This window comes from Phascolarctos cinereus, unplaced genomic scaffold, assembly GCF_003287225.1.
Source record: "Phascolarctos cinereus isolate Bilbo 61053 unplaced genomic scaffold, phaCin_HiC Scaffold_9;HRSCAF=440, whole genome shotgun sequence".
NCBI classification, from domain to species: Eukaryota; Metazoa; Chordata; class Mammalia; order Diprotodontia; family Phascolarctidae; genus Phascolarctos; species Phascolarctos cinereus.
The window spans coordinates 244,880,006-244,897,241 of NW_027556402.1; the positions used below are offsets into that span (position 1 = coordinate 244,880,006).

The 17,236-nt window shown below is 49.0% G+C and overlaps 3 protein-coding genes across 5 annotated transcripts; 2 read left to right on the forward strand and 1 right to left on the reverse strand.

The window, feature by feature from the left end:
* Window positions 1–694: 694 nt before the first annotated feature.
* PTPMT1 (protein tyrosine phosphatase mitochondrial 1) lies at window positions 695–7,196 on the forward strand. The gene is given in 5 exon segments (XM_021009828.2): window positions 695–1,760; window positions 1,762–1,842; window positions 3,255–3,335; window positions 5,690–5,881; window positions 6,811–7,196. Coding segments are annotated over 5 exon segments (933 nt in total). The 5' UTR covers window positions 695–1,346; the 3' UTR covers window positions 6,976–7,196.
* A 292-nt stretch (window positions 7,197–7,488) lies between these two features.
* Window positions 7,489–11,313, reverse strand: KBTBD4 (kelch repeat and BTB domain containing 4). Of its 3 annotated transcripts, none has more exons than XM_021009821.2 (4): window positions 11,229–11,313; window positions 10,286–10,903; window positions 9,653–9,759; window positions 7,489–9,111 (listed from the first exon to the last, which is right to left on the reverse strand). In XM_021009821.2, the coding sequence occupies exons 2-4, from the start codon at window positions 10,872–10,874 to the stop codon at window positions 8,251–8,253; spliced, it is 1,557 nt and encodes a 518-aa protein (XP_020865480.1). In that variant the 5' UTR covers window positions 10,875–10,903; window positions 11,229–11,313; the 3' UTR covers window positions 7,489–8,250. The 3 variants fall into 3 exon arrangements, with proteins under 3 accessions (XP_020865480.1, XP_078004798.1, XP_020865481.1); XM_078148672.1 differs by having other exon boundaries at window positions 10,286–10,888; window positions 11,190–11,291; XM_021009822.2 differs by lacking the exon at window positions 11,229–11,313 and adding an exon at window positions 11,099–11,169.
* A 73-nt stretch (window positions 11,314–11,386) lies between these two features.
* Window positions 11,387–17,235, forward strand: NDUFS3 (NADH:ubiquinone oxidoreductase core subunit S3). Its single transcript, XM_021009829.1, has 7 exons — window positions 11,387–11,468; window positions 11,560–11,655; window positions 13,379–13,476; window positions 13,773–13,922; window positions 14,960–15,085; window positions 15,171–15,290; window positions 17,003–17,235. The coding sequence occupies exons 1-7, from the start codon at window positions 11,399–11,401 to the stop codon at window positions 17,168–17,170; spliced, it is 828 nt and encodes a 275-aa protein (XP_020865488.1). The 5' UTR covers window positions 11,387–11,398; the 3' UTR covers window positions 17,171–17,235.
* Window position 17,236: the final 1 nt, after the last annotated feature.

The window sequence follows — 17,236 nt, forward strand, 5'->3', positions numbered from 1 at the left end:
GTACAATCATTCGCAATCTTTTTTTTTTGTTTTGCTAACCCTCTATTTCCTAGAATCCCTTTTTCCTTCATAACTCAGGTTAAAAACCATTTCTAGGAAAAGCCTTTTCTCATCACTTTGGCCGCTAGGAAGAAAGCTTTTGAATAAAAAAGCTCTTGAATTGCTTCTTTCTCTGCTTGTATCTGTAGCACAAAATAGGTCTTTAATAAACGCTCATTGGTTGATTGATAGGTCTTTCTTTGCCCTTCTATTTATTTTGATGTCTCCTTTGATAGAATATAAGCTCCTACTGGACCTGGACCTTTGGTGGTTTTTGTAATCCCACTGCTCGCTGTGTAATAGGCAATTAATAAATGCTTACTGATTGTTTCTTAAATGCTTACTGATTGTTTCGTTCTTTCTTTCATTTTTGTTCCTATATTTGAATACTCATTCTTATTAAGGGAAGTTTCAATAAAAACATTTTAAAAGATAAAAACAAGTTTGAATTTTTGTTGTTCTGTAAGATGCGACAGACAATAATGACGCATCTCCTACGTGCAAGAATCACGTCAGGGCACCATGTTGGATCTCTCCTTTTCTCGGTACCTACTATCTCTCCCACCTCCCCTTCACCCCCAATGACATTCCTACAAACCGCATCCCAGTAAAATGCAAGCTCTTTGAGGTGGTGCTTCTGTCATTTTTTCTCTCTGCATTTCCTGCACCCAGCTTGTGGCTCGTGTGCAGGTGTTCGGCTTGCACATTGAAAGTTCACAGAAAGAGTCCTTTGTCTCTTGCTGTTTCTCTCTATGCTTGTCTTCTTTCTGTTACCCACATTTTAGATAGGTTGGTGATATCTAAACAGCGCTCAGAAGAGGGTAACCAGGAGGAAGGCCTTTAGCCTAGGGCTACTCTTTGGCTCTCTCCTTAGGGGACATAAAAGACTTTTGTCTTTGAATAGATACTAAGTGGAAGAAACAGACGACTGCTGCGCCTGCCCACAGAAAGGAAAAGCACGAGCTGTGGGGGAGCTCCTGCGAGAGCCGGAGCAGAAGTCCATCCCCAAGCGTGTTCCATCTCCGGAAGAAAGACTCCCCTTAATGAAAACCTTCCAGGAAATCTGCATAACCCTGGTCGGGGAGTCGCAGGTCCGGAGCCCTCTGGTTCCTCTTCTTAGCACGATGCTGCCCCTACAGCTGCCATCAGTTTCTCTCGGTTTCATTTAGTGCCCCGCCTTTCTTCCTCTCGATTGGCCCGCGGGCCCGCCTGTGTCCCTCGGGCTCTCCCGGCGGGCCTCCCCATTGGCCGAAGCCGACGTAAAGCCGCGGGGGGCAGGGTCCGTTCCTTTTCCAGCTCCCGCCCCCATGCCGCCGGTGCCCGCCCCCTCGCTCCCCTCCGGGGCCGCCGCCCAGAAGCCGGTCTTGGGCTCGGCCGCCGACGCCGACGGCTCGCCTCAGCCTCCTCTGCTGTCGTTGCTCCCGAGCACGTCAGAGGGCGCCTCCGGGTTTAGCGAGGAGGCGGCTCCGAAGGAGCGGGGGCGGCGGCCGAGCCAGGTCTCTAGACAAGGCCAAGGCCGGGGCCGGGGCCGGGGCCGGAGCCGGAGCCAGGATCTCAAGCCGGGGAGCCTGAGCCCCACTCCGAGGCCAAGCCAGAACTCGGGCTCCTCGCGCTGGACCCGCACTGGCATGGCGGCCTCGACGGTGCTGGGCGCCGGCCTGGCGCGGATCCTCTTCTACCCGACGCTGCTGTACACGCTGGTGCGCGACAAGGTGTCGGGACCGGGGGCACCGCGACTGGTACCACCGCATCGACTCCACCGTGCTGCTGGGCGCACTGCCGCTGCGCAGCCTCACGCGCCGGGTGAGGCGGGGGGGGGGCGGGTGGAGAGGAGATGGAGGGAGGGGCCAGAGGGAGCGCGGCCCGGCCTCCCCCCACTCCGCTCCCTGCCGGCCCGGTGCAGTCACTGCGCAGCCTCATAGGCCAGCTGAGCGGGTGGGAGGGGGAGGGGCCTGCGGAGAGCTTGACCTTTCCTCGACCTCCTCGCGTGCGGGGTGGGGAGCCGGATGGAGGCGGATGGGAGGGGGAGTGGTCAGAGAACCTGGCGCGGCGGCCGGGGAAGGAGAGTGGGGGTCTATCCCTCGCCGGGGGAGCGGGACCACCGGGGACCTGGGCCTCCCCCACCTCGGCAGATCAGGAGCGGGCCGGGCCCTGTGCCGAAGCCCACGTTACCCCGAAGGGTCTTAGGATTGGAATTAAGCCGGCGTCTTTAAAGACGTCTTCGCTGTAGGGCAGGAAGGGACCCTAAAGGTCATCAAGCCCCACCCTCGTTCGTAGACACTAAGTGATTCGCTCAAGTTCATAGGGCTGGTCTCCCAGGGATATTTGAATCCAGGGCTTCATCCAGTCACTACACTTTCCTAAGGAGTCCAGTCCTCTCATTTTTTTAGAGGCCCTGAAAAGGGAAATGACTTATACTGGGTCAATCAGCAAACATGTTAAGAAGTTTACTTTATGCAAGGCTCTGTGCTGGGGATGAGGGATGCACATACAAAAGAGAGCCTAGTGCTCTGGATCAAACAGGTGTTTAAGTAGCAGAGCTGGGGTTTGAACCTCGGATCTCATTTGCCACCTGGGACTGGCAATAGAACAAGTAGTTTATTAAATACCTACTCTGTGCAAGGCATTGGGGATATAGACAAATGGGGGGGGCAATGGTTGGGGAGTCCCTGTCCTTGTAGTTTTACATTCAACTGGGAAATCAACTAAACTCATCCGGAAATTTCCCTGAGAGCTGTCCAAAGTGAAACTGTCAACTTCCTGAAGTAGTGGTCTTTACTGTGGGTCTTCCTGGAAGAACAGTTACTTGTCAAGTATATTTCTGCCTTCCTGTCTGAAGTGTACTAAATGACCTGTGAGGTCACATCGAATTCAAATTCTGTTAACATTTATTAACCCTTTACTGTGGGCAAGGCTAGTGCTGGAGATGAATGTTTAAAAGAAGCAATCTGATGTGCAGGGAAAGATCAGATTTTGGAGTCGGGAAACCTGGCTTCCAGTTTTGGCTACTTAAACAGTGTAACCTTGGACAAGTCACATCCTTTCTACAGCTTTAGTTTTTTCATTGGCAAAATGAGATTAGATTTACTGCTCTAAGTTCTGTAATCATAATAAAGATAACACATGGTAGTCTATATTAGGGGACCAAAAAAAAAAGGTAGAGAAAATGCTGGAGGAAAATTTGAAAAATTTTTTGGGTTTTTTTCTTTCTACAGCTGATAGAGAAGGAGAATGTCAGGGGAGTGATCACCATGAATGAAGAATATGAGACAAGGTTCCTGTGTAACACTTTTGAGGTGAGGGCTTCAGGAAATAAATCTCACCAAAACCTGCCAAGCACAGCTCTTACCCAACTTGCACTCAGGACCCTGTAGGGGTTTTTCAGACAGAGGTAGAAAAAGGTAGGCTGACAGGATATCTACAGGGTCTGGAGACTGTTCAGAGCCATAGGACCCTACAAAACTATGGGAAATTGAACACTCCTGTGCAGATTGACCTTGGACCATACAGTTAGATATTTCTTCTATTTATAGAAATCAAGGGCCTTAAAGTCCTTGTTCCCTTTTAAACTCAACTAATTCAGATGGTAGGTACGAGAGGAATAATCTGAAAATGGCATTTTGAAAGCAAATTTATTACAGTTTAAAATGACCACATTTATTCCATAGTTGTACACAGCGTAACATTATTTCAGATCCTGTGACAAAAATTGGCACTGTTTGATGAAAATATAAACCAAGTCCTTTGTTAAACAAAACTTAGGTCCATGCTGACTGCTAAAAGAAGATTCACATTCTTACTAGACAGATTACAAATTGTTTCTATCATCTCTACAACCCAAGTTACTAAAACATTTGAAGATTCTACAAGGACTTTCTGTAGATCTGGAGAAACATGTCTTCATGATAATAAAGTGATAAAATGCTATAACCTACTCCATATTATTAGTTTTTGGAGAGTGTTTTAAATCAAAAATGCTCTAGAGCTTCAGCCTCAAGACTACATGTGGCTCTCTAGGTCCTCAAGTTCAGTCCTTTGAATCCAAACTTCATACAACAATCCCCTTTGACTGAATCCAAACTACACAGAAACAAATCTCCTTAATAAAAGGATTTGTTCTATAAAACTTGGGACAGAAAGACCGAATTTGAGGACTTAGAGGTCCATGTATGGCCTCCAGGCCACAGGTTCCCTATCCCTGCTCTAGAGCCTTTGTTGAGCTGCCCATTTGGAGAGTGCTTAACATGAGCATATTAGCAATCTAAAATTGTTTCTGGCTTGCTGACTTCTTAAGGAAAGCTATTTCTTTTCAAAAGACCCAAGTAACTTTAAAGCACATTTTTGAACATTCTGAAATCTTCTTGGATTTATTTTTTATTACTTTTTTTAGGCAATTGGGGTTAAGTGACATGCCCAGGGTCACACAGCTAGGAAGCATCAAGTGTTTGGTCTGAGGCTGGATTTGAACTCGGGTCCTCCTGACTTCAGGGCCGGTGCTCTATCCAGTGAGCCACCTACATGCCTCTTCTTCTTGGATTTCTTAAAGGGCATTTGCCTCAAAGATCATTAGCCAGACCTTAAAATATGTATTAGTCTGTTAGTTGTAGAGCAAGTGAGGGATATACAATTTCTACAAAAGTATGCCCTAATTACATTTGCCAAATTTAGATTTGGAAACAAAGCATGATTACTCTATGTAACATAAATATTGATTTTTTTTAAAAAATCAATTTCCAAAATAACATTATATTTATGGCTTTATGTTCATTTAATCAAAGTTTTTAAACTATGGCCATTATGCATGGTTTAGGGTTTTCCAAGTAGGACTGAGACCTGATTAAGTATATACTCCACAGTTAGAAGTCTTAAAGCAAAAATAAAATTGCCAAGATACCATAAAGGCCCTTCCTGTTTGCATCTTTTCTGTCTTTCAAGTAATAATGATATGCAAATACTGGTGCATTGATTTTGATTTGAAAATTCAATTTCCTAGTTAATTTATGCATTCTTCTTTTCCTACCCCTGTTTCACCCCCCACCTCTCAGTAGGAATACTTCCATACAGGCTTAGAGAAACTGTGAAATAGTCCCATAAAAATATACTTAATAGGATTGTACATGTGTGGCCTATATCAGATTGCATGCTATGGGGGGGGGAGAATTAGGAACTCAAAATTTTATAAAAGTGAATCTTGAAAACTTAAAAAAAAATTTTTTTTTAAATTTCTTGTGGAAAATTTTTAAAAGAGATAGTTCCATAAACCCAGGAAACCACTCAGGTGCCAGGATGACCCAAAGACAGAATCACACAACTCCACAGCTGTTAAGATATTCTGTGGTGGAAAATTCTGTAAAAGAAAACTAAAATAGCCAAGAGAGGCATTAAAAAAAGATTGTGTTAAATCTTTAAAATGTTTCCACTGTTAAAAGAACAACTCTTCTTTCACTAAATATTAACAACATAGGATCAGCCATCTTGGAGACCTTTATGCAGAAGGCTTATTTTACAGAACAAGGAATGTTCAGTTTTACTCAGATGATGTTAAAGTTAACCCTGGTAATTATGCTTTGTTCTGCCGAATCTAATGTGTTCACCTTCATACCACCCACACTGTTTCATTTGTTTTTTCTACTGCTGGAATTGATTCCAGGAATGGAAAGCCCTTGGAGTAGAGCAATTGCGGCTCAGCACTGTGGACATGACTGGAGTCCCAACTTTGGAAAACCTAAAGAAAGGTGTCCAGTTCACACTCAAGTACGTGGCACTGGAGAAATGTGTCTATGTTCACTGCAAGGCTGGGCGCTCCAGAAGTGCCACCATGGTGGCAGCCTATTTGATGCAGGTATGAGATTGAGCAGAGTTCAGTACAAACCCTTCCAGGGACCCAGTCACAGACTTCAGAATTGGCCCATCAATAGACTGTCAGAGATCTAGCATAGACAGATAAATAGCTTGTCCCTTCTGGCAGACTTCAGGTTTCTTCTCCCCTGGTAGAAAGAGGAAAATTCTGAGGCCTTCTCTTAACTACTTTGTACCTCTCCTAGCATCTACTAGCGCTTTGCACATAAGTCACTCAACAAATGATTATTCAATGAACTCATGTGTTTCTATGTCATGAAACAAGAGAGAATGGTGTTTTCCGGGCAGCAGTGAGTCCGGGAGTACAGGTTTCTTTTGGTACTCCCGATGAACTGTAGGTGGGAGTGATGCTTTACATATGCTTTGTGCTCAAGAGTTTCAGAACAACATAGGCCCAAAGAACAAAGACCTGAACTGTCAGGCCAAGACTTCCAAGGGATCCTGGCTCTCTCCATTTCTAATCTAATGCAACAGCCTTGACACAAAGCAGTGACAGAAAGAGGTGTTTTTAATCGCCTTGCGGAATTTCACAGAAACGTCTCCTGTCTTGTCTGGCTCTCCTTGATGCTCTCAGTCCCTCATTTGGGAGAGAACTGGTTGGCAGTTCAGGCTCCTCTCCACAGCTTGGGTACATTAATTTGCTTTGCAGCACTACCCGCCTGTAGAGGTTTGTTAAAGCAAGAACAAGTTTATGAAACCGGAGACGATGACCACTTACCTCCGAGGGGAAATCCAAGACAATCTTCAAACTGTGTACGGAGAAAGCTGCAACATAAAATACCTCTACATAAAGTTCGGTTCAAAAATGACTTGAGAGAATAGTAGTCCCTAGACCCTTAGCACCTGGTCTTGGGGCCTGGGCAGAGACTCTCCCACCTCAGTTCATGCCTTCTCACTTTCCTTTCACTCCAGGTGTACAAGTGGAATCCGGAGGAGGCGGTGGGTGCTATCGCCAGGATCCGTTCCCACATCCACATTCGACCTGGGCAAGTAGAGGTCCTCAAGGAATTCCACGAGCAGCTCATGGCTGAAGCAGAAAAAACTAAGGCCTCCCAAGAAGTACCAGGTCATGAATGAAGGAAGGGGACTGGAAAGAACTCTTAAGACTCTGCTGCTCATTGCAGAATAAAGAAGTGCATTCAGTGGACCCTAGGGGCTGTAACCCATAATAGGCAGAAAAACATTTCGCTCTACCAGAAGTGTGGCAAAGGATGGATAACCATCCTTTTTGTCTGCTTTGTTTTGCTCCAGTCTCAGAAAACTGTTCATGTTAACAACAGAAACTAAGTGTAACCTCAGTTCTCAGTGGAATTTTATCTTTTACTACATAGGGGCCAAGAAAAACTCCATTTGATAAGTACCTATTAAGGTCCCATGTGCCCCCCATTTCTCCTCTTAGCATTTGTCACTGCAAAGCATCTTAATCCTGGGAAAGGGGAAGAGAAAGACCTCAGCTCTTGACCTTCACAGGTGTCTTTTTACAGCTCTGGATCTTGGATGAGAGAGAGAATGTCACATACAAGTCTTGGGCATGCAGTCACATGGCTTTAGGAGGTGACCCAGTCAGCGGCAGACACAAACACATACACATCCCACCAAAGACTTTTATTTTGAGAACAGTCCTGGCTTTTCCCTGGGTTCACAGCCTCTACAAGAACAGGAGCTATTTCCATATTGGAAGAACAGTTTCTGCTATGGATCAGAAACAAAATCTTTGCTCCAAATATAGTCACAGGGTAACCTAGAAATAAGTGCCATTTACTTTGACAAATGAGAAGACACTACAGAGAATTCCTAGAATTCTAGATTGTCGTTGTGGTCCCTAAAGGGCAGCCAAGCAATAGCCAAGGCTGAATCCCTCACTAAAACCATAGATCAGAGCCTGAAGGAAAACTGCAAACTCTTGTGTTTTCTTTAATTCACAAGGAAACAGTATTCCTTCTACTGCTTCAGTTTCCTGGAAAGAAAAGGCCCTAGGATGAGGAGCCCTCACATTTAACATTGTTCAGATAGAGGGAAGGCTGTGCCAAAAGATGTAGGAGTTGTTCTGTCCAAACCAAGCACAAAAGTGCCCAGGGATTTCAAACAGCAGGCTAGTCCACCCTTAACTCCAGGGAGGGGTCCAAGACGCCTGTGTAAAAAGCCCCAAGGAGAACTGTAGTCTACTCTAGTTTGGAAAAAGGCTCTAAGAAATAGCCTATGGTGAGCAGCAGAAGGTAGCATAGTGATCTGAGAGAACAGGATTCCTTGGAACAGTGGGTTATGAGGCCTTTCAGGCTAGGGTGAGGAACAGAAGGAAGTGACCTGGCAAAAAGGGAGGAGCAGTGGTCTACTTTTTTTCCCCGCAGGTCCTTAGGCCAATACAAATTGCAGGTTGGTGAGCAATACCTTGATGCCACTGGTGACCGTTAGAGCTGAGGTGGCAGGGTCAAGCTTGTAGGTGTTGGCATCCCCCTTTTTGTAGTGGTCCCGGAATACATAAATACTGCCGTTGCAGCTGGCGATCTTCCAGAGCGAAGGAGCTGAACTCCAGGCCTCAGGAAGGCTAAGCCGGGTAAAGCTGTCCAGCAGTGGGTTATAACACACTAGGGAGTCCCCCTCGGCTACGATGAACACCAAGTCCTTGTGTACAGCAGCATGCATGTGGCCTGCAAAGGGTAGCAGGTAGGGCTTCACATGGCATTTCTCTGTCTCTGTATCAAAGCACTGGATGAGCCTAGAAGGTTTTGTAAAGAAATCCAGATCATTCTCTTCACCCCCAAGCAAATAGATGATCCCATTGAGATTGGCCCCAGCAGCCCCCGATACTGCCACCTCCAGCTGGCTAGTCTCCGTCCAGACGTTGTCTCCCACTCGATAGTAGATAACAGCATTGGAAAGGGTATCTTGCAGGGTTTTGCCACCTAAAGAGTAGATGGCATCTTTTCCAGGCACAGAGACCAGGGTATGCTGGAGCCGGTCTCGGGGTAAGGGAGCACACCACTCCCAGTCAACGGTTGCATTGTTGCATTTCCACATCCTGCGGGGGATTGACCCACCTACCACATACAGGTCACCCCCGTGCTTGCAGGCTGCTGTGATCTGATGGCACAAGCTGTTCTGGCCACTTACACTGATAGAGTCATCCCCAGCACAGCGTAGGGAGACAGCCAGGGAATGAGTGCGAGATGATTCCTTCCCAATCAGGTAAATGTGTACATTCTCTCCGATTTCCTGTTCACACAATTAAAACACAGAAACTGTCACTCCTGGATTACAGCTGAGGAAGACCTGATCCCAATGAGCTCCCCTTCCCACTGCTGTCTTGCTCAAACTCACCCCCATCTGGTGGCTGTGGGAGCCTCAGCCTGACTCTCCTCCTATCACTGTTTTTCCAGGGCTTTTTATGCTAGAGGAAGAGAGTTAATTGCACTCAGATCTCCAGCTGTTTTACTATGTGGTTGTAAGTTAAATTGTAGGGTCTGTGTCAGTTTGCTAATGTTCAAGTGGTAATGGAAAGACCACACTTAGAGAGTAGCTGGATGGATGAACAAGTACTAGGCACGGAAAAAAAAAAAAAACAACACCCCAACCAGAAGGAGACTAGAGTCCACTGCTTTTTATCCATCTGGGACAATAAACACATTCTCCTGGGCAATCTCCTACTACAATCCTTAAAGCCAGGCTTTCCTTGTCCTTATTGTCTACATTAGGGAGGCCAGGGGAACTGAAGTATGTGGGGATTATTATGGTAGGTCTCTTAGGGATTTCATACCTTTAAGCTGGACCTGAGTGATTCTGAAAAACTCTCTCGCTCTTCTTTGTTGAAGTTGACCCAGGTTTCTATTGCCTCCGAAGGGTTCTGGGAACGTGGTACTCCATCTGGGGTGGGGGGTGGAGCAGAGGAAGAAGGCTGGCACAATCATTCCATAAGTTACAGCCAGAAGCGTCAGTGACACTAACCACAACATTTACCTACCTTCTTCTTAGGAGGAAAAAAATCCAGCCTATAATTAAGTCAACCTTGTATGCTAAAAGTATGGGTTTTCATGCCCTAGTCTTCCACCTAACGTTCCCACTTCTAATCGTGAACATGCAAAGCAAGGTTTCCGTTTTATCTCCAAGAACCAGCGTGTCCACCCAAAGCCAATTAATTCTTAAATTTTTCATTTCAGTAGTTTGATAACTTATACTAAACATTCAAACACAGCCAGATCCACAGGGCCTTCCAGGCATATGGCAGACCAGCACCTACGTGCATAAGCCAGATCCCCACGTAAAGATGTTCTTCCCCAAGCATCTGCTGGGTCCCCGGCTCTGGCTAGTTTCCAACTGTACAGCGGGTGGACGGGAACAAAGTCATTTTAAGTATCGGGTCTTCCTCGCCGCGTACCCTCCCCGAGCTTACCTTTGATGATGTCTGTGAGCAAGTGATGGGGCAGATGAAGAAACTCCTCGGTGTCCTGCAGCTGGGCGAGGTGGGTCTTGGCGCAGTGCTTGGCCGCGGCGTAGAGCTCGGCGTCGCTGTGCCGATCGGCCAGCCACATCACCTGCAGGCAGTTTCCCACCTGCACGGTCCGGGCCAGAAAGCGGGAGCACTCCTCGAACAGGGAGGTGAGCTGGTACATGTCGGAGACCTCGTAGATCTCCTGCAGCTCGTCGGCGCGCAGCTTCACCGTGCCGTGGTAGATGTAATCCACCAGGAGCTGGAAGACCGACTCGCTGACGTCCTGCAGCACGATCACGCGGTTGTGCGCTTCCCGCAGGTTGGACGTGAACATGGACCTGAAGAAGCAGCTCTGGGCCGACAGGACCAGCCTGTGCAGCTGGAACTCGCGGCCTTCCACCGAAATGGTGACGTCGGCGAAGAGCTCTTCCTCCAGGCACAGCTTCATGATGCCCTGGGCCACGCGGCCCGAGTGCGAGCGGTCCTTGAACGTGTAGTTCACGAAGTAGTTCTCCTCCGTCGAGGCCCCGGGCTCCTCGGGCGACTCCATCGCGGCGGGCTGCTCTCAGCTCGGGCCGTCTGCAAAGCAAAGGCGCCAGGATGGGCGGCCCGAACGTGCCGGCTTAAAGGGAGCCGGGCCACGGGCGGGGGCGGGGCTGCAGCTGCGGGCCTTTAAGCGCCTCGCGGGGGGCCCCCTCCGCCCCCGGCCCGGCCCCCGCCCCTGCGCTCCCCTCCCATCTGTCAGCACTGCTTCCCCGGCCTGCCGACCCAGACCTCTCGCTCTCCCCCGAAGCCAGAGCGTGACACCGCCCCGGGGCCGCCGGGCCGGAGGTGGGGGCCTCCCCGGCCTCCCCCCCTCCTCCACCTCGCCCGTAGCAGCTCCGCCTCGCCCTCGCTCGCTCACCTGCGCCTCCCGCTCTCATCCCGTACCCCGGAACCTCTGGTTCGGCGCCCGCGTGTCCCCCCCCCCGGATCCTGCGCCCGCCGAGCCCTTCCGCTTCCGGTCCGTGCCCTTGGCGCTCCGTGCCCTGTCTCGTCTCCTCCGCTCGTTCTGGGGCTCGGCGTCCTGGGGACATGATGGCGGCGGCGGCGGCCGGGGGGCTGCTGCGGGGGCTCGTGGGGGCGGCCGGAGCGCGGGCGCGGGGTGAGCGGGGGGGGGCGGCCGGGGCGCGGCCGGGGCCGGGGGACGCCCGGGGTCGCCTGGGGCCTCGCTGAGGCCGCGTCTGTGCTTGCAGGGGCGGCGCGCGCCGGGGCCCTGGTGCCTGTGCGGAGGGAGAGCGGCCCGGGGGCCCGCGACCAGGCCGGGGCGGCGGCGGCCGGAAGCCAGCAGCGTGAGTAGCGCCCCTGCCCTGCAGAGGGAAACTGAGGCGCGGGGTGAGGGGGAAGTGGGGGGGAGGGAAGGAGCCTGGCCCCGCCCCCCGCTGCGCCGGTGCCCGTGTCTGGGCGGCCGGGGCTCCGACGGGCCGGGGCCGGAAGCCGGCGGACCCCCAGGCTCGACTACACGCGGCGAGGACGGACCGAGAACCAGGATCGGCCCAGACGCCGCCTCGAGCCTTCTCCAGCCGCGGGACCCCGGGCCAGTCACTGCGCCTCGGTCCGCCTAGGCGACCTCGTCCGTAAAATGGGGGAGAATAACGGCATTTTCCTCCCAGGGCTGTGGAGGGAACCGAGTGAGATGATATCTGTAAAGTTCTAAGTAAATGCTAGTTATCGTTATTACGGGTACCTCCGCAGTGGGAGGAGTGTTGAATTTGCAGTCGTAGGACTTGAGTTCAAATCCTTTCTCCACCACTGACCCATCTGTGTGACCTGTGGGAGAGGCATCTAACCTCTCCAGGCCTGTTTCCGTAACTGTTTTAAAAAAACGAGTGGTTTGAACTGTTGTTGAGTTATGTCTGACAAAGGCCGTAGGGTTTTCTTGCCAGAGTTACCAGAGTGGTTTGCCATTTTCTTCTCCAGTGTGTCCCCAATTTACCATGGGGAATTGAGGCATTTGCTTCCATTAACTTAAAAATTAACCTCAAAAACAAGGGTTAAATGACTTACCCATAGTCCCACAGTTATTAAGTGTCTGAGGCTGGATTTGAACTCAGATCCACCCAGTGCTCTATCTACTGCTCCACCCCACTGCTGTCTTTTCAAGAACCTTTACTTCCCTGAATCAGTGACTCTGTGCTTAGCCCTTAGCACAGTGCCTGCCACATTGTAAGCATTAAGTAAATGCTTGTTGACTGCCCTAAGAGAAGCCTTTGAAGGACATACAGTCCTAAGCCTTTCCCTTTGGCAGTGAATAGCTGAGGCCCCAATGATGCAGTTTCCCAAGACCCCAGGACTGTTCACAGCGCCGAGACTTGAATCCAAGCCTGGAAGTTTACGTTGATGGTTCTTTATGATGCCCTATCATAGCGCCTTGAGGAGGAGGTTAGCTCTTGATTCATTCACCAGAGCTGTGGGATTTATGAAGAGAAGACATTCATCTGTGTTAATCGAGAAAGGTTTCTTGAAAGGGAAGGCTTTTAACAAGACTTTCTTGGGAGCAGCTAGATGGTGCAATGGATAGAACACAGGACCTGAGTTCAAATCCAGCCTCAGACCAAACACTTGACACTTACTAGCTGTGTGACCCTGAGCAAGTCACTTAACCCCAATTGCAAAAAAAAAAAAAAGACTTTGTTGTAGAAAGACCACTAGATTTTAAATCACAGGACCAACAGGGGATTTAACTTTCTGGGTGACTTTGGACAAGTCATTTAATTTCCTTGGCCTCAACCTCATGTCCCAGACTAAATCCTATAAATCTTTTCATTGAATTGCTTTCCAGCCTAAGCATTGCCACTGTGTTCATTTCATGGTAATGCCTTCTGGGATGCAGTGTGATTTTCCTGACTCCCAAGGGCCAAGTCTTGAGACTTTCAGGGATTCTTCTGAATTATTGCTAAGAAGGCTCCAAGTAAGGCCTTAAATGCCATAGCTAGCCTGTGTTCTTCCTTCTCTGCATGCATTCCCTTTCCATTTGCCCTCTGTAAAATGTGATTTCTTTTTTTTTCTTTTCAGCTACAGTTAAACAGTGGGACGAAGTGACCCATAAGCAGCTCTCTGCTTTTGGAGAATATGTGGCTGAGATCTTACCCAAATACATCCAGCAAGTTCAGGTGTGGCTACTCAGCATAGATGATTTTCGTGGCCAGTAGAGTTATTGGGCTGTGGGTCAGTACCTCCTCAGGGTCAGTGGCTGAGGCCTGAGCTAGGGAAGCATTGCATGTTTGTCACTCCCACTTTAGCAGGGGACTTAGCAAATAGTAAGCGCTTGAGCAGTGACTTTTCCTTGACTTGGTGGATCGCAACATGCTCATTCCAGACTTGTGCCTGCTCTGCCACAGATGGAATGCCTTAAGCCCCATTGTAGCCTCCTTCCAGCAGCTCTGGATTCCCTTTGCTTGCTTTGTAGGTGTCATGCTTCAATGAACTAGAGATCTGTATCCATCCCGACGGAGTCCTCCCTGTGCTGACGTTCCTCAGAGATCACACCAATGCCCAGTTCAAGTCCTTGGCTGACTTGGGAGCAGTCGATGTCCCAACCCGACAGAACCGTTTTGAGGTAAGTGGGGAGAATCAAGAAGCTTGGGGAGTTAAAAGAAGAGATGGATGGTCTCCTTGTGTTTGTGAAAGCTTTTTGAAAACTGTGAGCGTTATCCCTGTCACTGTGGCATTATTATGTATTACTTCACTCAAGGACTTGTGATTGTTTCTTGGTGTGCACTTCCTCCATCAGCACAGACCACAGCCCCTCCATGCTTTAGGAAACAGTGCTGTGAGTGGTGGTAGCCACCACAAGGTAGTGGCCAGTGTCCTGGAGATGAGCCTCCTCAGACTTAGCCCGGTCAGTCTTTGGATGACGCTTTGCGAAAGCAAAGTCACTTCCTTGCCCCAAAGAGGCATCAGAATAGGACTTGAATTAGGGGAGTGTTGGACAACATAGGAGGCAAAATATGCCCACCATAGAACATGTGCTAGAAAATGCCACCGACCTTCTTACTTCTGTTCCTGAAATGTTGGCAGACTAGGCCTCTATTACATTATTGTGGTTTTACTCATCCTAAAATCAGGAGCTTTTTGAAGCAACAGAACCTGTCCCTGTAGACTTAGAACTGCCGTGGAGTTTACTGAAGTCATTCTGTATAGTATGCATCTCTTAAGGGTACTAGGGTCACATCCTAAAATCAGACTTGTCTCATGGAACAGTTACTTCTGGATGCTGGCCTGGATAGATATGGGTGCCTCATAGTAACCATGAGCAAGGTTGGGAGTAGCACCACCTACTGTAGGACAGGATTGAGGAATTGCTAAGAGCTCTCAAGAGCTGGGTCTCCCACAGTTGCTTTTGTTTGAGCTTAGGGAGACTATAGCCACTCTGAGTATAGGCAGATAAGGTATACCATGCCACGCTTGCACTTGGGAATTCAGATGCAGCTGAATGCCTGGAGGTTTGGGGCTTGAACAGGGAAGGAGGGCACATTGGAAATGAAAATATTATGACCCCATTATTCCACACGCTTATCCAGTTTCAACCTCATTGCTCTTGCTGGAGCCCCCAGTGGAACCCAATTCGCTTTTTCCTTTCTGTTTCTGTTTTAGATTGTTTATAACCTGCTTTCTCTGCGCTTCAATACTCGGATCCGAGTGAAGACATATGCAGATGAGTTGACTCCTGTTGATTCAGTAGTCTCGGTGCACAAAGCTGCAAATTGGTATGAAAGGGAGGTGAGTTCCTCTAGTGTGAACATGAACCCTAAGCAAAGACACTGCAGGCAGTGTGAACCTGGTGTCTGGATTTCATTTCTTGTAGGTCTGGGACATGTTTGGAGTCTACTTTGCCAATCACCCCGACCTCAGAAGGATCCTGACAGACTACGGGTTTGAAGGACATCCTTTCCGGAAGGACTTCCCCCTCTCTGGATATGTAGAGGTACAGGGAACCTGGGTTTAGTCATTTGTGATTCTATGATCTGTCAAGCCTAGAAGACATTAACCACTGCCCCACCTGGCTGCCCCTGGTCTTCCATTTTCTACTTACCAATCATTCCCTGCTTCTCTCTCACCCCCCCCCCCCCGGTATTGAACCCTCCCAAGCAAAGGTCATTTCCAGCCTGGCTTCAGGAGAGACCTCACAGACCATCTGGTTGAATCCCCTCATTTTACAGAAGAGGAAACTGAGGCCCAGAGAAGTCATTTGACCTAGCCTTAGTCCCCCAGGCAGAGCTGCTGGGTTTTGAACTCAGGCCTATGGCTCCAAAGCTAATCTTTTCTACCCTGTATTTCTCTGTTGAGGCTACTGAGGGCAGGAGGAGTAGTCAGACTCTGGCATTAGTCATCTGCCCTGGTGGAGACTCCATACCCTAGAACCCACACCTGTTGTGTTGCCACCTAGTGGGTTATATGGATGTAGGCTAGCAATGCAAACCAACTTCGCTGGCTCTGTTATATCAGCCATGTACAACAGATCTTTCTTAAGTGTGGGCCGGGCACTGTGGTAGGCACAGGAATGGCAAGACAAAAGATGAAATGGTCCCTCAAGGAGCTTACATCCCACTGGAGGGATATAACTTAGACACAGTCAGTGAATCAGCAGGTATTTGTTAACTGCCTACAGTGTGCCGAACACTATACTAGGATGCCCATACCAAGAATGAAACAATCTCTTCTCAAGGAGTTTAGCTTCAAATGGAGAGACATAACACATATAAGTATAAACTGAATAAGTAGAAAAAGAATAAATACAAAGTATTTAACTACATTAGCGTTTGAGAGTAAAGAGCCAGGGGATGGGAAGGTCAGGAAAGGCTTTCATGTAGAAAGTGGTGCATGAACTGTGTTTTAAAAGAAAAGAAGCATTCTGAGCATCAGGGATAAGAAGGTAGTGCAGTCCTGGGCTGGGGGGTGGCCAGTGCAAAGGCTCGGAGACAGGAGAGGGAGTGGGGAATGGGAAGGAGGCTTTTTGGCTGGATTTTGGAGTACACTGTAGGAGTTTTGTACGGAGAAGCCAGAAAGGAAGGTTGGGTTTGGTTACAAAAGGGCCTAGGCAAGAGAGTGTTAGATAGGTTAACCCAAGTCCTCCGGCACAGCAAGAGAAATTGGAGCATCTCCCCCGTGGAGGTGGCTGGTAGTATCATTTGCCTATTGGGCTAAAGGAGACCTGCGTTCATATTTATTCTTTGACATTACCTAGCTCCAGGACCCCAAGCAACGGCATCAACCCGTCTGTTACCTCCTCTGTCAGATGGAGATAATAAGAATCCTTCCCACGCTGAGTTGTAGTGAGGGCCAGAGGAGATCATCCGTGGCAGGTGTACTTGTCCACGTCAAGCACTGTGTCCATCATGTGAAGGATCTTCAGCGTGGTTGCCTAGTTTTCAGTCCCACATCCACTGAAGCATAAAGACCCATGGTGTCATTGACCTTGCAGAGTGCTATTGGAGATGCCAGGCAGGCATTAGTCTTAGCACAGCCTGGTACCTTGTTGGTCATTGACATGGACAGAGGATGAAAGGAGAGGGTAGGGATCAGTGAAGAATTGGCTTCTGGATCTTAAAAGCTGAAGCAGGGCTACACCTGTGGCTAAGTGACCCTGGGCAAGGTGGCCGCACCCCCAGCTTGCCCCTGGCCTTTTGCTCTCTGCAGGTCCGATACGATGATGAGGTGAAGCGAGTTGTGGCAGAGCCAGTGGAGCTGGCCCAGGAGTTCCGGAAGTTTGATCTGAACAGCCCCTGGGAGACTTTCCCTGCCTTTCGCCCGCCTCCTGAGAGCCCCAAACTCGAGGCTGGAGATAAGAAACCCGAAGCAAAATAGCTTCTGGCAAGAGCAGAGCCTGCCTTGTAACTGAATATTTATGTAAATAAAGTCTTGTACCTGGAC